At 39.8% G+C, this 20,896-nt stretch overlaps 1 protein-coding gene across 7 annotated transcripts in view; it reads right to left on the reverse strand.

Moving 5' to 3' along the window:
- The window catches only part of FHL2 (four and a half LIM domains 2), a 42,904-nt gene that overhangs the window by 2,034 nt on the left and 19,974 nt on the right, over positions 1-20,896 (reverse strand). For 3 of the 7 annotated variants that reach the window (XM_075738979.1, XM_075738940.1, XM_075738959.1), the window contains exons 2-5: positions 12,894-13,068; positions 5,527-5,701; positions 2,246-2,415; positions 373-559 (exon numbers count right to left, since the gene is read on the reverse strand). In XM_075738979.1, coding sequence (XP_075595094.1) covers positions 373-559; positions 2,246-2,415; positions 5,527-5,701; positions 12,894-13,049 — 688 coding nt within the window. In that variant the 5' untranslated portion in view covers positions 13,050-13,068. Of the gene's footprint in view, positions 1-372; positions 560-2,245; positions 2,416-5,526; positions 5,702-12,893; positions 13,074-20,896 lie in introns of all 7 variants that reach the window. The other 4 variants (XM_075738969.1, XM_075738930.1, XM_010301896.2 and 1 more) reach the window with 2 other exon arrangements.

Raw genomic sequence — 20,896 nt, forward strand, 5'->3', positions numbered from 1 at the left:
TTTCTGCTGGTGGAAGGACTGTTGTTGCTGAGGTCAGTGATCCCTCTAGTGAACACAAGTGGATCAACGTATAGAACGTGCATATCCCGGTACATGCATAGCTCTGTTACTGTCTGTCCACCGTGTTCCATGAAAATCAGGTGAAAAGGAGGAAACCAATTTAAGGACCTCTTCCATTTCTTTTTGTTAGGCACTTTAAAGGCATCATAAGTAATTTCACACATCTTGAATTGTGTAGTTTCTTGAGTCTCTCAAGTTATTCAGAATGAATTATTGAATTATTTGTACTATTAGAAGCAGTTTATTGAGAAAAAAACCCAACCAAACCCAAAACAACCCAAAATTTAAAGGCTCTGGCCATGAGAGACCTACCACTGATTGGGTTTGTGCATCCAGCACACTTTTTGGCGTAGAGGTTGCAGAAGCAGCTCAGGCAATATGCAAACTCATCCCTGGAGGTAAAGCGTTGTCCAGACAACTGCTTCTTGCATCCAGTACAAACGAAGCATTCCTTATGCCACGGCTGCTCCCGGTAAGTAACGCCTCCTGTAGTGATGGCCTGTTTTATGGAAAGTGAGAAAGTGTTTTCTTGAGGGTGGCTAGTTTGTATCTTGATTTGGTAGAGAGGAAGGGTGATGAGGTTTTGTGGGTGGGAGGAGGGAAAGAAGGCTGGAGTTAACCTTGAGAAAAGCATGCAAGTGATTTATTTTAATTTCCTAATTTATACAAAAAAGCCCCACACTAAAAGTACTTTATTCTCCATATATTGTATAATCTCACTCTCCATTATCCTCTTTCTTTGTAAAGCTACTCTTTGGATGTTGCTTTTCATATTTATGTGCTAGGATTCATCTCATCTCTGTTCCTTCACCTGTCCCATTTTTCACGGGGAAGGAACTACCTTACATGTTTCAACTCCCCTGTTACTTTCCTTGGCAAAGACTGTTTTCTTTCAAATTTTAGCTGAAGTCTTTGCTTTCTGCTTCTCCAGACTTTGGGGTTTTCCTCTTACAACAAGTTGTGGTACAGTTACAAAAACAGTTTCCCTGATGTTAGACAAACTGAGCTTTTTTTCTCCTTTGAGTGTTCCTAAGAAGGCTGTAAAATTGGTCACTTTTATTTTTTCTTCCTTTCCTCACTAAAGAGAGATTCCCTGGGAATTGGGCTTGTATGCGATCATGCTACCTAACAGGTGTATTCATCTGTGTCTTTGCCTCTCTCCGAAGTATTTTTGAGCCTGTTCTTAAATGTGGTTAAAATTGGACACTAGACAGAGTTTTTAAGATATGAAACTGCTAGGAGCTTCAGAAAATCGATCGATGCATAGGAGGTAGTAACGGTAATTAGGTATACTTTTGGTCAAAGGCTGAAAGAAAAATTGAGCCTTTACCTGTTTGGTTTTGCCTGTGCAGCAGCAAAGATGCAGTCGTTCCTGGCCAGCTGGTATGTCTGACCAGACTGCAGCTTTGTTTGCCTGGAAGGGCAAATGAGCAGGTAGCACGTGTGGAAGACAGCCTGGGTAGTGCGGGCACAGGTGGTGGCTGGAAGTACGTGGAGGGTAAAGGGAGACAAAGAGGAAACAGTGGCACTGGGAAAGGGAATTTACTGTTTTGATTGTCTTTGCCTATGAACATATCCATAGGAAACTGGGATTTGTTAGTTCTGTAAGTGATGAGACGATTTTTTTTTTTAGGAATGAATTCTAAAATTCTTATCAGTGTCTGTGTATAGAATTCAGGAAAATCACAAATAAAAAGTCCTTAGCCTAGGAAGTCATACTCTTGAACATATTGTGTTTACTAGTCTTTATTCCTAGAACAGCATTTGCTCTGTCTCAAGCTTATCTGCCTGGCTTGAACTTACTGATCATTTTTTAAAATTCTAAGGGTTAGCTCAATTTCCTTCCAGTTGAAATGTTTGGATATATGATATATGATGGGTTATATATTGAAATGAGATTATTCCACTGCAGAATTTTAATTTTGATTTGTTTTGTTTTGTTTTTAAAGTGTGTTCTCTGAATGCTTTCAATACAAAGGGATCTTTAACCTTGAGTAAGAGAATTCTCAATGTAGTAAATGCTGTGCCTGGTGCAGGATGGGAGCTGAAATTATACTATTTTTAAAATCAGTTGATTTTGAATCTTTTAACACAGAGAGGAAAATAAGATATTCTACATACATGGGCGTAAAATGGGGTGGACTTCAATCCCTTAAGCTTTCAGTAAGTAAAATAAGAGCACTACCTTCTTGCACTGGACGCACTGCATGGCGAACTGCTTTTCATAGCAAGGTACGCAAAAGTTTTGATTGTCCTTAGGGATGAAACTCTTTGTCCCAATAGGCTGTTGGCAGCGGTAGCAGATAAAGCAGGTCTCGTGCCAGCTGTTGCCCTTGTATTCCATCTTCCGAGTACCTGTAATAAGACCAGAGCATCAAGTGAACTCCTCTGGGCCAAGACTGATGCAATTGGTAGCTCTTGTTTGCCTGACAGCTGGCTGTCAGTCAATAAGCAGTGCAGCTATGAGACAGAGGCTATTTCATGGTTCTGTCAGCTTTGTGTGGTATTGGGCACCATTTTAAGTTTTTGAGAGTGAATGCTTCTCCTCCTCCTGTAAAGAAGAGAAATACTGCTAATAATGAAGGCTTAGAACACCTTTTTGTGGTATTGTTAGAGTTAATAATGAATTCTAATGAACAGGAAGATTCTGGGGAATTGGGGAGACACCAATAAAAGGTGCTGCTAGTGCTGAGTGAAGGTAAGGCCATTGACTTCATTCATTCTAAGTCCTTTTTGCTTCTTTTTTAGACAGCTACAAGCTACCTGGTTAATTCCTGCTGAACTTCTTGCCTCCCTTTCCCAATAGAGTGTAGTCACTGTCTGAGAAAAAGGATGACTTCGTATCTGCTCTGTGGCCTTGTTCCTGTCCTCAATGAAGTCCACTATAAATTTGCAATGGTTTCCAGCTCTGCAACACTTATCCTAAATGTTTTTCTGTGTCTTGAAACTTTCACTGAGAGAGAAGCTTTCTCTCTGTCTTCAGTTGTATTTAAACCATGGTTGCTATGTGAAAGGAAGAAAAATCTTTAAACAATCCTTTACTGAAAATCAGAAAAGTGGTACGGTAGTTAGGAGCTAAATGTGCTTGTCTAGAATGAAGTTTTAGGGTACAGATATTGTACTTTGCAGATTCAGTCCGCTGTATGACAGGTGGACTCTGAGCCCCTCCAGGACATTGGAGATGCCCTATTATGTGGAGAAATTTCTTTGCACACTGTATAATTTCCTGTGTACCACTTTGAGTCAGAATTTTTGATACTGGCCAGACGGGAAAACAAACAAATGATGCTCCTACAGTTCTGCAGTACTTTTAAAGCCTGTAGCAACAAACATGATGTCAAGCGCTTGGTGGACTGACAAGCTGATCATATGTTGGCTAATGATGAAGAACCATACTAACTTCTTTGATGCCAACTTTCCCCACCCCCATTACTGCAGGGTGAAGTTTTACCATTTTCCCTATCTCAAGTATTAATTTCTCTTTATTTACTAGTTGCATATTTTTCTTCTTTTTCTCATTAAATTCTGCCTGGAAGCATACTTCAGGATTATTATTGAGTTTTTTTAAATAATTGACTTGCAGGAGTGTAGTAAGTGAACTGTTAATTATCTTTCTGCCTGATGCCGATGCTGGAATATTTCTGATCCATTTTATTAATGGATAATTTTGAAGAATTATGCCCTCTCTGCATCATATCAAGAAGCAGCTAAATCAGTCCTTGAAGGAATGACATTTTGGAAAAAGGAGATGTGGATGCTTTTGGGGTAGTTTGGGGTAGTTTTTGGGATACTTTTTTTAGTAGTCTAGAATTTTATTTTCACATTTTTAGCTGTTCTCTCTTTGGGATTGTGTTGTCACTGAAACACAAGGCAACCTGTTTTGTTAGCTGCTGGGCTGAAGTCAGTAAGAGTTTAGTTTGCAGAAGGACCGAAAGATCAAGCTTGTAATTACTTTAGTATTTAATGAGCTTGTCATGATAATGCTTTATTAAATTTAAATTGTACATTTAGTGGAGCAAAGCAAAGGGCAAGTGTAGCATTAACAGTCTCCATAAAGGGTATCCAACCACTTGCTGGTTCTTTCAAAATGAATTATGCTTCAGTTGGTGATCACAGTGCTCTGGTGTAGCTCCTGTACTAACATGGTGTGCTGCGTAAGTAGAAAATACATGCTGGGTGGACTGCTCGCTGAATGTGGTGACATCATGGCTATGTTAAGCTAACAGCTAAAGACCAATTGTTGTTGTAAAGCTTCATAAAAAATTGTCTTCTGTTTCAGATTATAAGAGAAGAAAGGATTCTCTGAGTTGCTGAATCCAGCCTCCATTACTACTAATTAATCCATATCTTGCATAATAGGCAAAAAGAGATCCATTCTGTAAATGAGCTTATTGAACATGGGGGTGAATTTGATGAACAATCTTAAAAATATATACATGTATATGTAGTTCCAGCTTTAAAACTACCACTGGTCGGTCTCAAGCATGTCATTTGTTAAACAAGCGTACGTGGAGTAAATAAAAGGAGATGCTTATACTCAATCATGAATCAATAGGGCGATCTGCTTTTAAATATCTTTGTTGTTTTTATATGTTCTATTTCATCATCAGGCCCTCATTTTTATCAAAACATCTTAGGTCGACAATGAAAATTGTGGTTTTCAGCTTTTGTCTAAGATGATCATTGTGAGAACCAGCCAAGGAAAAATTTAACTGGAAAAAGTAACTAGTAATCATTATGGAGCATGTATGTGGATTCTTCAAATTGCCTTTTAATATTTTATTTCTGGACCAATATTCCTTCCACTTTAAGCCCTCAAATCATCACAGAGTGCTATAGTGTTGTCATGAGCAAATGAGGTTTTAGCAATCTATTACTATAACCTCATGTTTCAGGCATCTATTTTCTTGGATACCCAATTTGAAAGAGAAAATAGCTCTTTCTTGTTTCTCTGTGCTCGAAAAAGACCTTTCTTTGACCAATTTTTCATTTTTATGGGAGAAGATAAATTTAGAGTAGTTACATAAAAAGCTAAGCTGTTAATTAAGTAAACTGTTAAATTTGCAAGCTTCCTCTGGTGTTCAGGCAGTGGAAGCAAATCAAGACAGAATATAAAGTTGGGATTGGACAGAAAAGATCAATTTTAGTTGTCCATCCATCAAAAGTCTTTTAATGAGTACTTGGGTAGAAAACTATAAATCCCATTAACAAAAATGCTAAATGAAGTAAATACTAATTTTCAAGCGTAATCCACTTCATGTGAATAACAGTTCTGTCATGATCCATCATGAAAATTATGTGTTCTGGTCATGGAAATGACTTACAGTGCACCATCCACTGTATTTTATGAAGTTCACCATGACTTAGCAGAGATAGTCAAGGAAAAACATTTGTCACAAATTTTGCTGAGTTTGGGCTTGATATTTAGCCTAATCTTTTCTTAGTCCAAAAAGTGAGCATCCTAACCTGGCATAATAGTCTTCTTGCACTCATTACATTTGGAAGAGTATTCATTGGAGTAGCAATCAGTACAAAGTAGATGTTCCTCTTTTGCAGCAAAGGGTTTGTCCACCAATGGATTCTTGCACTGGAAGCAGTGGAAGCAGGTTTCGTGCCAGTGGCGGTCCTTGTAAGACAGATCCTGTAGAAATCCAAAACCACAGAGTAAACAGAATAAATACTTTGCACAACTGGAAGCTCAGAGAACGCTAGCACGTCCAAATGTGAGCCACAGCCAGGAGCTGAGGCTAATTTGCACAGCTCAAGAAAACAAAATGTTCTGATGAAGGTGAACTTATTTTGCTATGATAACCAAGAGCAGTTCATGACAACTATCGACTCTTTTTCAGTTCAAGGTAACCTTCATTTTTTGTCTGTGGCAGAGGAACAACTAGTTTCATGTAGGTATTTCCTTTGAGACTAAAGCCCTGGTTTTGAGTCAGATTAAAACTTGTTAACCTCATAGGTATAATAGACTTCCCCTATTTGTCCTAGCTATTGCTGTTTCCATAGCTGTTCACTCTTGGACAGAAATCCTTTTCCCAATTACTTTCTGGTATTTATTCAGTTCAACAGATTTACACCAAGGGTGGAATTGGTCTGATCGCTATTCCTTTTTTTTTTTTTAACCGCGACTAATTTTTACTGACTCTTGTGTTTTGGTTTACCTATGTTTCAAATGTAGATCAGACTGAAAGATGAGGGATCACATTATACCTGCAGCCAGTGATCCAGAACACTGTGGAAAAGGGATTAGCATGGGCACCTAAGTATTTAAAATACCTTCTGCAGTGGTATTTTTATTATTTAAAAAACCCTAGTCCTTCTAAAAATTGTGACCTGAAGATATAGATCGTGCCTTTTAAAATTTAAATTAAGGTGGCCTAATCATATAACACTTGAACAGTGTCTTTGGACTTCAAAAAAAAAAAAAGGAGCTTAGATCGTTACAAGAAAGGGTGTCTCCCCCAAAATATATAGGCTTCCATTTGAGGTGGGAGTGTGAGGGGCTAGTAGTGTCATGAATGGGGAGTATAAAATTGCAGCAGAAATAACTTCTCAGGTTCTTGCTCAAGATCCACTGTGTATTACAAGCACTGAATTACTTTGGTCAACAGAAGGAAGAAAATGAGTTGTAGAATATCAGGTTTATTTAATTGTGTAAATGGAAGCATCACAAAGTGTTCAAACATAATCTGGCCTAAACTGCTCCGTGCCAGTCAGTACAGTCACAGGTAACTCCAGATGCGCAATCTTAGCCTAGAGCAAACGAAAGATACTGTGTATTTAGGTTAACCTAAAATAACAGTACTGCAGGAGCCTTGTTCTCATAAAAAGCTAACAGGAAACACGGAAATAGTTTTGCCTACCTCAGCTGATATGTGGTAACTTGTTAAACTATAGTAACTGCAGTCAGAGTTTGACCATGCAATAAAGAATTTTCCTTTGAACGTCTGCGCTACCTAAATTTCTTAAATCACTGTGAGTAACAATGGGTACTCAATGTGTCTTTCATCTCTGAGGTTGCACTCTGCCATAGAACAATTAAGACTCCCACTTTACAGCTTTCAGACAGTTGTTTATTCAGCTTGTATTCATTTCAGATAACTCCTCTGGAAACAACGCAAATTTCTGACTGTAAAACTTTAATCTTTTCTAATAGCAAAATTTTTTAAAAAAAACCTTCTTTGGAAGTTATTTACATTTTTTTTCTCCTTAAATGAAGTTCAATAGCTTAAATCTGATCTCAGAGGGGAATAAGATTTTTGACAGAAAAATACAACATACAGAAAACAGAATTTTCCAAAATGTGAAATTTGCCTGCTAGAAAATAGAATGACAACAGATCTGGTTTTCTTTCTCTTGCAATAGGATGTATTCTTTTTTTTTCTCCACTTGCTGCCTTTCTCCTCTCTTTTGCAATATTCTGCAAGCTATTTTTAATTTCTAAAACTCATGTGCTGATATCTGCTTTTGTTCTGCCTTGTTTTATCAATAAAATTATACCCTGGAGAAGGTCCGTGCCTTTTAGAAGAGGAGCAATGAAGACAAGGATTAGGTGTCAATGATGAAAGGTTTGATCCTTGAGTCAGTTATGATGACAGCTCATATAGACAGTAGCTGGGTAGGTGAAAGTAGCAGATATTTCATCATGGAAAAGCGATGAAGCGCAACTGCAACCCAAAGTACCCAAGATACAGACTGACTTCAATAATCTTGAGCTACCTTGGATGATTATAACAGATATTGTCATCGAATGTAGAGGGAGTCTAAGATGTCTGGCTTTGGCGTGCCTGCAGCACAATATTAGAGCGATGAAATGGATATTGCTTTCTCTCTCTGAATCTGTCACATCTGAAGCAAGGAAGTCCAATGTAGTGATGAAACAGTTTCTGCATCATGATTGTTCTTAGGTCAGTGTAATAAAGTCACCAGAAATCAGGGTTGGTCTGCTTCAGTGTGCTGCGTATGTAACTGGAGCCTTTGTCATGTACATAAGCTGTGGCTGTGTTGACCTGGAACAGATTCTGCACCGGAGCATGTGCAAAACGGGCGTCAAGCTTGTCTGACTGTTAGGCTGGTCCTCGCTTAAGCTGAAAGAGCATTAGATTTACTCTAGGTGTGCGAGCTCTAGGTTACACTAGCTGATTGTAACCCAAATAAATGTGTTCCAGCAGAAGGTGCAAGTGATATACAGCTAATTCTTGTTTATTGCATGGATTTCCAGGAAGAACTAATAAAGAACATTACTATTGTGGACTCAGAACTGGAGCGTATCCTTAAAATATTGACGAGCATGACTTCTCAGCCGCTTTATGCAGCCTGAGGGAAATGAGTCCCCGGTGCTACATATTTTAACTGTAGTTTTAAATGCAGCTTCCCTTGTTGCCCAAGAGAAACCTGGGGAATGACTCTTTTTGCGATCAATCTGTGCATCTATCTATGAAAACTGACAGCCCCGTGTGCTTGTTAGATAAAGCACACGTAAATACAGAGACTGAAGAATTGCCATACATTGACATTTGAGAAGTGAAACAGTGTTTTGCTCATGGATATGGTCTCTCCTGCACAAGTGTTTTGCAACTGAAGTGCAGAGTGCTGCAGACTAGTGAAAAGAGAAGGGGAGGAGGGCAATACTGGTCCTTGGGACAACCAAATGAATGGTGGATGTTTCTCAAACAGACGTCAGAGAGTGGGCCAAGTGGAGGTCCTTGGTGCGCACTCACATGACTGACTGTAAGAATATGGTGCAAGCAAAACTTAATGCTGATGCTATTCCTATCCAAAACTTTAGAGTCATCCCTAAACCCAAATGGGTTTGAAACTTCTGGTTTTGAAATGCCATTAAGTGCTTTTTAAACAATTTTATTTTCACTTATTTTCATGATGTTACCCCCAAAGAAAACTTTGTCAAGATAACTTTCAGCATTGGCAAAATCACATTTTATAGCTCCTCCATAGTTCTGTGTAGTTTTGATCCAGCATGGTTTATTGGGCCTCTAGGATGAGACTGCTGGTGCCTCTGCTGTTTTTTAAACTAGAAGAGCCCCAGGACTAGAGTTACCAGGTAGGTAAGTGGGTTAAGCATAGACTCCTCATACCTTGCAACTGCATTGTCTTCTACTCTAGCTTGATAAGTCTAAGTAAACTTAAGCCATTTTGTATTACCTTTTCTCCTGAACTGGCTTTCAATGGGGACCCAACAGGAAGAGGGAGATTGGAGAGATTATTACCAGAACAGTAACTCTATGTGTTTGTTCATAAGTGAAGGCTACGTCAGACTTCTTTGCATGCCGCAATGCTCTTTTCAGAAGGTTGAGCAGAGGAAACGGGGTATGACAACAAAATGCTGTACAGATTTTAGTCATGTACACCCTGTAGCAAAACAAATATGTTAAACTGGTACTTCCCTATCAAAAGCATGTTTAGAAAAGGTAAAAATAGGTGATATTGTGCTGAACCCAGCACCTTAGGGATACGAGAAGAGATGAAGGTGTCTGCCTCTTTTACCATTCCACTTCACAACATGTAGTCTGATATTCAGTAATGCACTGAAAAAGTGTTGCAACTCAGGACAAGGTTTAAACATTAAAAATGGGAAAACTAAATATTTTCTCCCTTTCCTGATTCACATTACAAGAGGCTGTTTTTTTTTTTTAAGACTGACCCTTTTGATTAATTTTTGGTCTGCGTGCTGACACATTAACTTTATGTCACAAAACACTTTTAATTTCATTCTCTACATTTTGCAGAGAGAGTTTTCACCCCCTCCTGCCTGCCAAGGCCAACTTCTGGACTGTATTAAACACTGGATTACTTTATGTGTTTCTTATATTTGTGATGGTTTCTGCAAGGAAACTATTAAAAAAGCCAAAATCAATGAAAAGTCACACTTCAGCAGTTAAGCAAATGAGAATATAATGGATGGATTTCCACAAAGAAGCATGAAACTGTACGTGTGGTGAGTGTTTGCCAGAAATGTGGGTGACGAGATGCCAATTTTTTTTTTTTTAGAAAGAATAAATTTCTATAAGAACCTGTTGGCATATGGATAATGTGTAATAGCTGTGAGAGAAACGGCATAATGTTTTTCTGTTGTCTTCAGGCTAGTGGTCTTATGGGCTCTCTGTGCTGTAGCTAAAACACAAGGTGAAAATCTGATGTGTTTGACCCTCTCAGAGCCCAGTGCTGGAAGAGTTGGAGTATTGCCAGTGTCTGAGCAGGCTTAAGTTAAGCTCAGGTGGGATGATGCTTTGCACCAGTGCTGATACACTACAAGTAGTGTCAGAGACAGAGGGCTGGCTGTCCTCTCGTCAACACCTGTTTAGCGTAACCCTTTCCACTGTAGGAGGGTTGCTTTTAACCAGGAGGGCTGGTAGGAGGGAAATGAAGCTGCAGCTGGGTTCTCAGTTTGGCTCTTCTCAGTGTAGAGAAACAGCAGTGGCCAAGAAGGGACTCGGAAAGGAGGATCTGAGGTGAGAGCTACATGGAGCTTTTCAGGTTATAATGTTGATGGGAGGGTGTGTGCCCCTGCTGGATGCAGAGGCCTGGATGGGACACTTTCTGATAACACTTTTACTCCATTAAGTTTCAGTTCCAGTTTTTACAGCTGTATAAAGGCTAGTCAGAACATACAAATAAATATGGACTCCATTGTGTACATGCAGTAAACATACTGGGTTTATTCCCAAACACAGTACATTTTTTCTTCTTTGCTCAGGGGAAAATGTAAATGCAATGTGTAAAAAGATACATATAAAAATACATACATATATGTCTGTGTGTGTATATGTGTGTATTTCTTATGTGTTTATATACTTATGTATACATACAATTTAATGAGGAGCAGAAGCGTGATTTTTCATGACTTTGCGTTTCACGGCTGAATTATGCTCAGTCATACAGTGCACAAGCTTCTTCTGAAACTTACCTTGTGGCTGAGGCACTTAGAAGGGCGCTCTCAAATGTGTTCTCTAGCATCTCTTACTATTATTGAAAAACTATTCTAGTTTTCCTCTCAATGGGAACATAAATAGGATGTCTTTTTCTACCCAACCACATTTTTTTTTCCAGAAAACTTGTAGGAATTTGAGTTTGCAACCTTTACCCATCTGTCAGAATTTTGTTAAAATTGGTCAATAGGATCAAAAGCTGCAGCATAAAGCCTGGACAGGCAGAGACAGCAGTCACAGAAACAAAAAGGGACACATTTGTTTCTGGTACACTTTATAGTTCTTTAAGAAATCTTATAGTTGTGTTTTCCATATATAGTTCTGGTTCTTTACATATATAAAATACTCTTACATTGCAGACAATCAGGGGCTTTCTTTTCTATCTGCTATTAGAGTGTGTCTTGCTTAAAAGTACAGAAGAGCAGTGTATTGGATAACACCCACACTCCCTAAATCCATAAATCTGGGTTGAAAAGTTCAGCCTGATTAATTCCTGAATACTTTGTCTGAGATTTGTTGAAGCTGGTCCAACTTTCTAAATTCTTGAATATCAACACATGGAAATATCTTCTCAGGGGATTAGAAAGAGACCTTAAAACAAAAGCACATTCTGGAATGGGGCAGAAATATTTTGCTTTCTCAGGTCAGGCCAGCTGTATCTCTTCTCTAATCTGAATATTTATGAGCTGTAGGAAAGCTGGCAGTTTTATACCCTCTTACAGATTATTGCCAGTTCCCTGTCATGATGGTGAAACATTCTCACCTCTTTAAGGCTTCTGAAAGGGGCTTTCCTACTGATTTGCCAAAAGGGTGGGACAGATCAATTTGGAAGATATGAGACATTTTTCCTAATCTGAGTAAGCATATATTCTTATATCTCTGAACTAGTGACAGAGTGGTAGTATCAGTAACAGGGACTAATCGGTGCTTCTAGAGGTATGGATCAGCAATGTAGGAAATCAAACATCAGACCTTCTCATACCCGTCAAGAATCCCGTGGCCATGCAATGCAAATTGCTGTTCTAGTGCAAACTCACCCGATCAGTAAAACTCTTGACCAACTTTGAACAGGTCAATTTTGTGCAAGGAGGATGTACACTGGATGAAGTATGTCTGTAGCAGTCCAACAGACACTTCACGGGATGGTTCAAATGTCATTTGTCTTCATTCAGTCAGAGTAAAACTGGCATGAACTCAGTTGTTTTGGTTAATGAAAAGAAATGCAGGTGGTCACACCTTATTTGTATCAGGTAGGTGTTTCTATGTCATACAGCAGTGCACAGCTCAAACGAGCAACGCTTCTGCTCTCTCCTTTGCAATCTATAGTTAAGCTCCACTATCATCATTCTGTATTTAAAAGGTAATTATTCTAACTGCATTCTGACTGATGACTTATCTGGGTCAGTGTTAGCCAGATTTTTGTGGTCTGTGAGTTGGTAACTTTTCTTGACCGTGTCTTGTCTCTTGATGACAACTGAATTTCGGGCACTGCAAAGCCAGCAGTGACTTACCTTCCTCTTACCCAAAGGTAGGCAAAATCAGCTCCTGCCCAGATCCTAGCTGGCGCCAAGGACAGTTGAGCTCTCCTAATGAGTTAGAGATACTTTCTAACATCAGATCATCAGACCATCCTATGCTTTACAGGAAGAGAGGGCTGCTCTTCCATTTCTGTTAACATGCTTGGTAAAGAAAGGTTTACCAAGGGAAGTGGTGAAAAGCAGATACAGGGGTCCAGAAAGCATGCTCTCCCACCAAGAGAAGTCCCTAGGTAGCCCTTAAGATGGACTCATGGATCCTTCCAGGTGATAGCACCATGTCTTAGAGCTATGTATCCAGGCTACTCTGTCAAGACTTCCGTAACAAGACACAAATCTGGCATACCTTGCAGTCAGCGCCAATAGGTTTTTTGCATTCCTCGCAGGTGTTGGAATAAAGGTTTTCATAGCATTTTACGCAGTATGGGCTGTCTTCCCTCAGGATGTACTTCTTACCAAACAGGGACTCTTTGCAGTAGCTGCAGTCAAAGCGTTCAGTCATGTTGGTGTCTGGAGTCCAGCTATCCTGCCACAAAGACAGAAATAGGCACTTGTTAGACTGAGCTACACCTGACCAAATCCCCCAAGAAGTGTTTATTATCAATTCCAGTTTATCTCATCGTACTTTAATTTAAATTGAACTTTCAGTCAGATAAATCAACACAATAGGAAGAAACTGGACTATAAATTTTGCAGTGCTGGGTAAAGACAGTAGCCTATCTATTTTAGCCATCCACTGACCTGTCTTTGACCAGAGCTAGGAATACGAGTAAATCCCGAGTGTAAAGAATTCACATGGGATGCTTAAGAAATATAAAGTTTGACCAAAAGATCCAAAGCAAGAAGCTGTCTCCATGGGGGGGCAGAGGGAGCCAAGTACGTTAAAGAGGATGAGCCAGCTAATCTTCAGAAGGAAGAACATCTCCATAAGGCAAGACAAAGGTTTGCATTGCTGGCAGACTTTAGTCATGCGCAGGCTATTGGGCACCTCTGTTACGTGCTCCTGCTCCTTCCTTCTCAACATTCTCGGTGAGCCAATGTATGGCAATCACTGCCCCGCAGTGAGCCACTAACCATCTCTGCTCACGCATGGGGTTATGGGCACTGTTAACAGCAAGAGGTGTATGTGGGGTTAGTGATTGTGTATCAGATTCTTCTCTGATGCAGTTGAACAAGTTATCCAACCGCCCCCAGAGTACTGGGATGCGAGTGAGAGGTAGCTGCCCTGGTTCAGGCAAATGTCAAACAACGATTACGGAAGGGGAAAAAGCAAGTAGAAGAAACTGCAAACGATGTTATCAGCTTGTCTGAATTAGGGACAACTGCTGTTTGCTCCTCAGGTCTTGTTATGTCTCCAGCATTTTCTGGATGCACACACAGGCAATGATGACACAAATGCCTTTGATTACTTGCATGAATGTTCATTATTACCTGGGACAATTTATTTTGGGTCTCTCTGGAATAATCAGCTGCTTTCTTAACCTGAGGCTTGCAGTGTGCATTGCACCTGAAATCTGTTTGGAGGTTACAGCTGGAGCAGGGCATAGCTGCCTGCTTAGGAAGGGGAATTTCCCAGACAGAAAGCACGTTCCACCTGGACTGCATGGTCTTCACTGCCTGCCAGGCCTGATCTCCTCTTTAAGCCACATTTGATCTATAAAGCCTTAAATACTTTGGGTACTAATGACTTAAGTGGCTACCTCTGTCTTTCACACACAAGTGGCATTTACAGCAGCCACAGTACTTTTGCCAACTTCAGCCCTCAGTTTTAAACAAAAAATTGTTACTTGCTTAGTGTTCTTGGCACAGGTTGCTCGAATCTGGAGTTTGTCCTCTCCTTCTGGTGGTGGGAGTCACCCTTAGGGCATTCTGAAATCCTGAGTTCTCCTCCAGGATTTCAGTTTTTATCATTATCTTGTATTCCCCATAGCTGGGGTTTGATTAAGGTTTTAGGGTAGTCTGAATAGGCAAAGTTTGTTTTGATAGCTAGAAAGCTTTTTAGAAATTTATTATATTTTTAATACTCTGTCAGCTGCTGAATTGTGTGGTGACTAGCACAGACTAAGCGGTAAATGGTGACTGAGCTGCTGGAAAATCTTTTGAACTCCAAGTAACTACTAAGGAAGATAGAGAGACAAACTACCAAACCCCAAAATGTGCTTGGAAGAAAAATTCTGACAGCTGGTTATCTGTGCCATGGCCAACCCAAAAGGAGTAGCAGTCCAGCTGATTTGACCCTACAGATGATGTAGGGATGAACTAACTAATTTTCCTATCCCAAAGGAGAACTAGCTTTGTCCAAATAGTCTGTGTTTAGGACAGAAATCTGTACTTTTTACCAGACTTTATTAGATATTTTTTAGATATATTTTAGATTTGGTTGCACAGTTAATTTACATTATTACTAATTTAAACTGTGAGCAGGAATCATTTATGAACTTGCATTTTTCACCTTTCTTCAGAATTAGTTCTTTCTAGCCCTGAATTAGAAGTCAATGTGTGATACTGAAGAGTGAAAAATTTCTCTACAGCCAAGATGTGTAAAAGCAAAATACATAGAGTGTGATTCCTTTACAGTTTACACCATTTCTGTCCTTCATCCAAAGCTGCTAAATGTGAAATATAGAAGTGGTTTGTGACTGGAAGAACTATTCCCTTAGAAGTGGATGTTCCTGTCTCTTAGTCACAGAAGGTTTCGTCTTGAGTGCTGTATTATTTTCTGGGTGCTTTTCACAGGAGGAGAGGCAAGCATTAGTTAATAGACTTAGTTAATAATTTATGTAATTATTTAGTAATTTACTTACTAATTATTTAATAGTCACTGCCACTATTTTGGAAAATACCTGGGCACTTGCTTCCCTATCCTGAAAGGGATCTAGTTTTGTTAAATGTGCTTTAAGGTTGTTAGAGTGGATTGTCCCCATCTCACCCCGAGCAGGGAGAGGCAAGCCTGATTTCTGTCCCCCAAACAGATTTAGAGGTGAACTCTGCTCTATGAAGACACTGAAGGGTTCAAGACACAAGTCCAGAGATCTGGGAAATCAAAAGACAAGAAAGGAAAGATTCCAAGATCTGCGTTTTTGGTTTAGTTGCATGAATCTTATATTGGATCTGGGACCAATTTCAGATCCAGTATCTTTTAAGGTTAGGATTTCAGGTTCATGTGGTTTCATTCAGAAAGATGGAATTCGGGGTGAAGCATCCCAATTCCAGCTGTTTAGATCTGGGCCTTGGATTGCATCTCACGATCTACCATGTGATATTTTGATGATATTTAACAGTTTTTCTTCTTCTCTGGAGAGAATTAAATGTCAAGTAATCACGGGGCCTATCTACTGAAAAATTAGCAGGAAGGTCAAACAAATTATTTCACTGTTGTCTTACACACAAGAAATGCGAAGTCATACTGAGCAATGTTTTTGCCTGCCACTTTGTACACATGGCCCTTTACATCAGCAGTCTGTTGGTTCCTGTCGTATAAAAAAAAATCATGTTTAGCTTAGTGCAGGCTTTATGCACTGCTTTGGGCTTTAAGAAAAAAAACAAAAGACTTTCACAGTTGTGGGTGGACACAAATCGCAATTCAACCTCCTTGCCATTGATCTATTTATCTATTTCTTCCTCTTGTGTTTGATACTTGTTGACTGTAAAGCTTTGTGGGCCAGAGGCTCAACTTTATTACACCTCTTTGTGGTACAACAAGGTCTTTAGATTTTATCGCAGCAGTCATTTTACACTTATGCTCTTTCAGATCACTAACATTACCACAAAGGAGAAATTGATTTTTCTGCCATACAGTCTCCCCCCTACAACATTAGACATAACAAGTACATCTCCAAAAGGAAAAGTGCTTTCCATTGCATGCCCAGAAGAGAAGTTACAGCTTATGCCAAATGTTAGCACTACCCACACTGTGTCTTCCAGGAAGTAAGAATTGGCATAAAAATTACCAAAAACTTAGTAGGCTGACTTAAAAACTATGCTTTCTTCTTCTTCTTCTTCTTCCCCTGTTTGCTCAGTCAGTCTCATTTTACTAGCAGTAATTGTTAAAGTTATCATATTACCTCCTAAAAATTAGGGCTCATAATGTCATTAAGAAATCATCTGATGTTCTCCCATCCCATGAAACTATTAACCACTGGGAAAGGGGACTAGCTGCCCCAGACCTTACCTAGGTTTTCAACTATGTCTGCAAGCTCAATAAGAGATGTTCTGTGCACCTCTTATTTCAACCCCTCTTAGGAGGTCTTGAACACTGAGAGGTGCAGATGCACAAGCATGAGAGAGAGAGAAACCAAGGAGAAACTGTCTAAAAAATGTAGTTGTTTAGTTTATTCAGTGAGGTGAAGCTCTTATGTCTTGCTGTAACAGTGTCGGGAGACACAGCATTAAACCCCTGTAGGTGCCAAACAGGGACTTACTATTGATCTCAGTTAGGTCACTGGGGCTGGGGTTCTACCTGTGCCCCTGGAGCGGGATGTTCTTTTAGCCACCTGTGCAGGAAATAAAAGGTCTTCGGAGACACTCATCTTCTTCCAAGATGTACACACATTTCTCCCATCTGACTTTTTTCCAGAAGAACTGTGCACATGGAGAATTTTCTATCTGTTTATTTTCCTTCCTCTGAGAAAGGAAGATTTGTGTCTGGCAACTCCAGTGACATAAGCCATGCAGGACTAGAGCGTTTGGAAACAATTTATGTTAATGTTCCAAAGTCTAAATTGCAAAGATTTATGATATCCTTTGCAACTATGAACTAGCAGTTCAAACTATGCTGGTCTTTCTGGCAAGAGGTGATTATTTTCCTGTAACTTAGCAGCTATTGCCACATTCGTTATCTATCATCTCGTTGCAGCAACTGCAAGCCACTCTTCTAAGAGGTAATCGTTTTTCCAAACCAGGCCATAATGCCATGCAAGAGGAGAGAGGGGAAAGCTAATTTTATTTCTTTTTAATTTACTTTAGGAAAAGAAGAAGCAACTATTTTCCAATACCACTGACAAGAAGAAAAAAGAAGTAACGTACAGTCAGAGTCCACCTGAATTTCAGAAGTTAGCTGGAGCAGATGCGCACCACAAACACCCAAAGCATTCACCCTATCTGTTTACATTTACTAAAAGACGTTAAGAGGCAGTAGCCCTCTTTCTTTGTCTGGGCAGACATAGCTTATGCTTTTATTCATGGAATGAGTGCCTGCAGATACCATGATGACAGAACAGAGGGAAAGCAAAGGGAACCTGAATGCTTGGAGGTCTAGCCGGCCATAGGGCAGATATTGCTTGGATCCCTGACCCTCTAGCAGTGGGCTCCAGGCCGTGGGAGGCCAAGCCAGGTGATGCAGAACAGCCAGGTCTCCCTCCATGGGCCACAGAGGGACATTCGCTTCCTTACACTAAAGATGGCCAATGCAAAAGCTAACCAGGTGCTGAGAGGCAAGTGATGCACAGCTCATCCTGCACGAACTCCAGCCAGCCACTCTTTTCCTTTCATAGGCCCTCTATCCTTGCCAGTGGCTGCTGGGTTACTGTTGCATGAAGGTGCATTTCTTGATTAAAGAGAAGAAAAGGAAAATACTTTAGTAAGGTTATTGAGATACTGATGCTTATTACTATGACTGTTGTTCATACCATCACCTTTGCATAGGTTCTTAAAAAGGTGAGTCATGATTACTGTAGGGAATAAGTTGTTAGGTATCCCTGTATCCCATGATCTGGGGTTTATGATAAGCTTGTAAATAAGACAAGGATGCGTAGACAGATGTGGCCGCGCACTTTAACTTTTTAAGTTAGGAAGAAAGTAGAAGCCTTGTTCTCTTGCTGCTGCTGTGGAAAAACAATCCTGTAGTAAGCTCATCAAAAGAATTTGACACCTTGTCTTCAAGAAATCAAGGCCTTATAACATAATATGTCATTGCTCTCCCAGAACAGCCCTGTTAACAAGCTCAGATGGCTTTACCAGTGTCCACATCAAGATTAGGATATTAGAAGTATCTAATTACAGAGGTGTACGTTGCTGCTTCTGAAGGTTTTAAGCTCAAAGTAGATATTTATAGATCTCCTAGAAGCTCCCTAGCAAAAGCCAGGAAAACTTGGTTTGATATTTGAACATAATAGTAATAATAAAAACCAACAAAAACCAAATCCAAGTAAAGAAACCTCTTTGTAATATCCCACTCAGACCTTTCTATTATTAAAATAGAATATTAAATAAATATTAAAAGCTATTTTAAAAAAAGTTTAGTTTTAATTGACTTTTTATAGTTACCTTAAAACATTCTTTAGAATCACGGTTAGGTTTTTCCAGCAACTCAGCTTCCTTGTACATGTCTGACTTATTTTGCCTATGGTATAACATTCCGATGTCTCTTTTTAAGTACTTTAGAGTAGTTTTCTGAGCAGACGGACTGCATTAGCATGTGCAGATAACCAAAGCATACCTGGTTCCTGCCTGCATTGCACAGTCAGCCTATCAGGAATTGGAAAGTCTGCTATTTAAGATTGTTTACCTTAACATAATATTAATAATAATAATAAACAAACCCTGAAAATGCTTCTTGTGTGGTAAGGTTCCTCACGCGCCTGGCTAAAGTAATCCCACTTATAGTAATGGAGAGGGAAGGCTCCAGTTGTGGTTTCTGTGTGGTTTGTTGTGTTTGGCAGTCAGTAAGGATCCCTTCCAGTTTAGAGCCACTCCAGCAGTGGTAGAGTAAGCACCAGTGGTAGTAACTCCAGAAACCACAGAAGAACCGAGCACTAACACTTTGAAAGCGTACCCTGCATAATTTACACTCTGATTATCTGAGGCTGATATTGAAATGACTGGAGGATGTATGGTCTTACCAACATTCCTGCATACATTTCAATTACAAAAGGAGCCTATTGAAATAACATGGAGCATGACTCTTAAGTCTACCATAGCAAGGAAGAGCACAGTTCAAGCGGAAAGGCTTGCTCTTATTTTCTATTTTAAAGCATTTTGAAACTGCTGTATTCCTTCTTTCTCTTGCAGAATAAGCAAAGGCTTACTCAAAGAGAAAGATCAAATACTTGATATTACGTAAGCATAGAAATTCATATTTCTAATACGAGCATTTAAGCAGATAACAGAAAATGATAGAAGAGAAAAATCATATGAAATTAATAAATTCGTTGTTATATCTGGCCCTACCCTACTGAAATAATGTATAAGCTAAATGACTGCAGACATTAAACTCCAATGGAGGTTTGTTTTTCCAGAAAAGCATTACTTTCTCTTGTTGACAGGAACACTGCTAATCCCAGAGAAATTAGACCCTAAGACAAAAATATCCAGCAAATGCCATGTGCTACCACGCAGTGACATTTCCGAATTCTCCTATATTTTTGAAATCCTACATACTATTATACAGGGCACAAAACCAGCACATTGTCCCAAATATTCTATGTTTCCTTCTTTCTAGAAAGGATAGAAGCAAAACTGGGAGGACCCTACGGAGGAAGAATGCTTCGTTATTTTTCCTGGCCTCTAGCAGAACAGCTCTGGGTCTCTTTGTCTGGCTCTGTTTACAGAGGCAAGACCACAAAGCCCCTTTCTATCTAAGATAATTGGCACGCATGGTGATGGGTAGGATCAGTTAATGTACATCTTTCAGCTGCCGTATAAAACCACTGCAACAGTGAATGCCTCAGGGCTGTGAGGCATCCACACTTCTCTGCTCAGCCGCTGTGCCGTTGGCTTTCCAAAATGTGGCAAAGGAGGCTATGTAAACCTTAGAGGTGGCTGTTCAGCCGGGCACATCTTAGCAAAATGCATTGATTACACCTGGGTGAAACCAGTTTCGTTCAATTTGTTTGCTGAGGTTTGGGGCTGGAGACGGACACAGAGAGCAAAGACATCAGCTGTTAACATTGAGCCAAAGTATCTGCGGTGCATGAGAGACTTACGAGGATACACAGAAAGACACAGAGAGCCTGGGGACTTGGTCACAGGCAATCTTTTTGTGGGCGAGATCTTGCATAACTGAAGAAGGAAGATGTTGGGTTCACCATGGAGAGATGCACAGTGTAGTATGGAGGAGGAGGAATTCATCAGAGGAAGGGTCTTGGTCTCCGAAGACACTTTGGTCTAAATCTCAAGAGTGCTTCAGAACAATGACAGAACAGGGGTAGGGAAATGCTTACAGATATTTTACAGTTTTATTTTTTACAGCAACTTGCTACTTCTATTATGCAAGATGAAATAAAGAGTGGAGCTCAAGAGTTTTGAGCCCTTGTGCCTGTGCTTGCCCAGGGTCTAGAACTACCTCACTCCACCAAAACTGCAACCTTAGGGCTTGCTCTGCTGTGGTTGATAGATTTGCAACTTTAGAGG

This window comes from Balearica regulorum, chromosome 1, assembly GCF_011004875.1.
Source record: "Balearica regulorum gibbericeps isolate bBalReg1 chromosome 1, bBalReg1.pri, whole genome shotgun sequence".
Lineage (NCBI taxonomy): Eukaryota > Metazoa > Chordata > Aves > Gruiformes > Gruidae > Balearica > Balearica regulorum.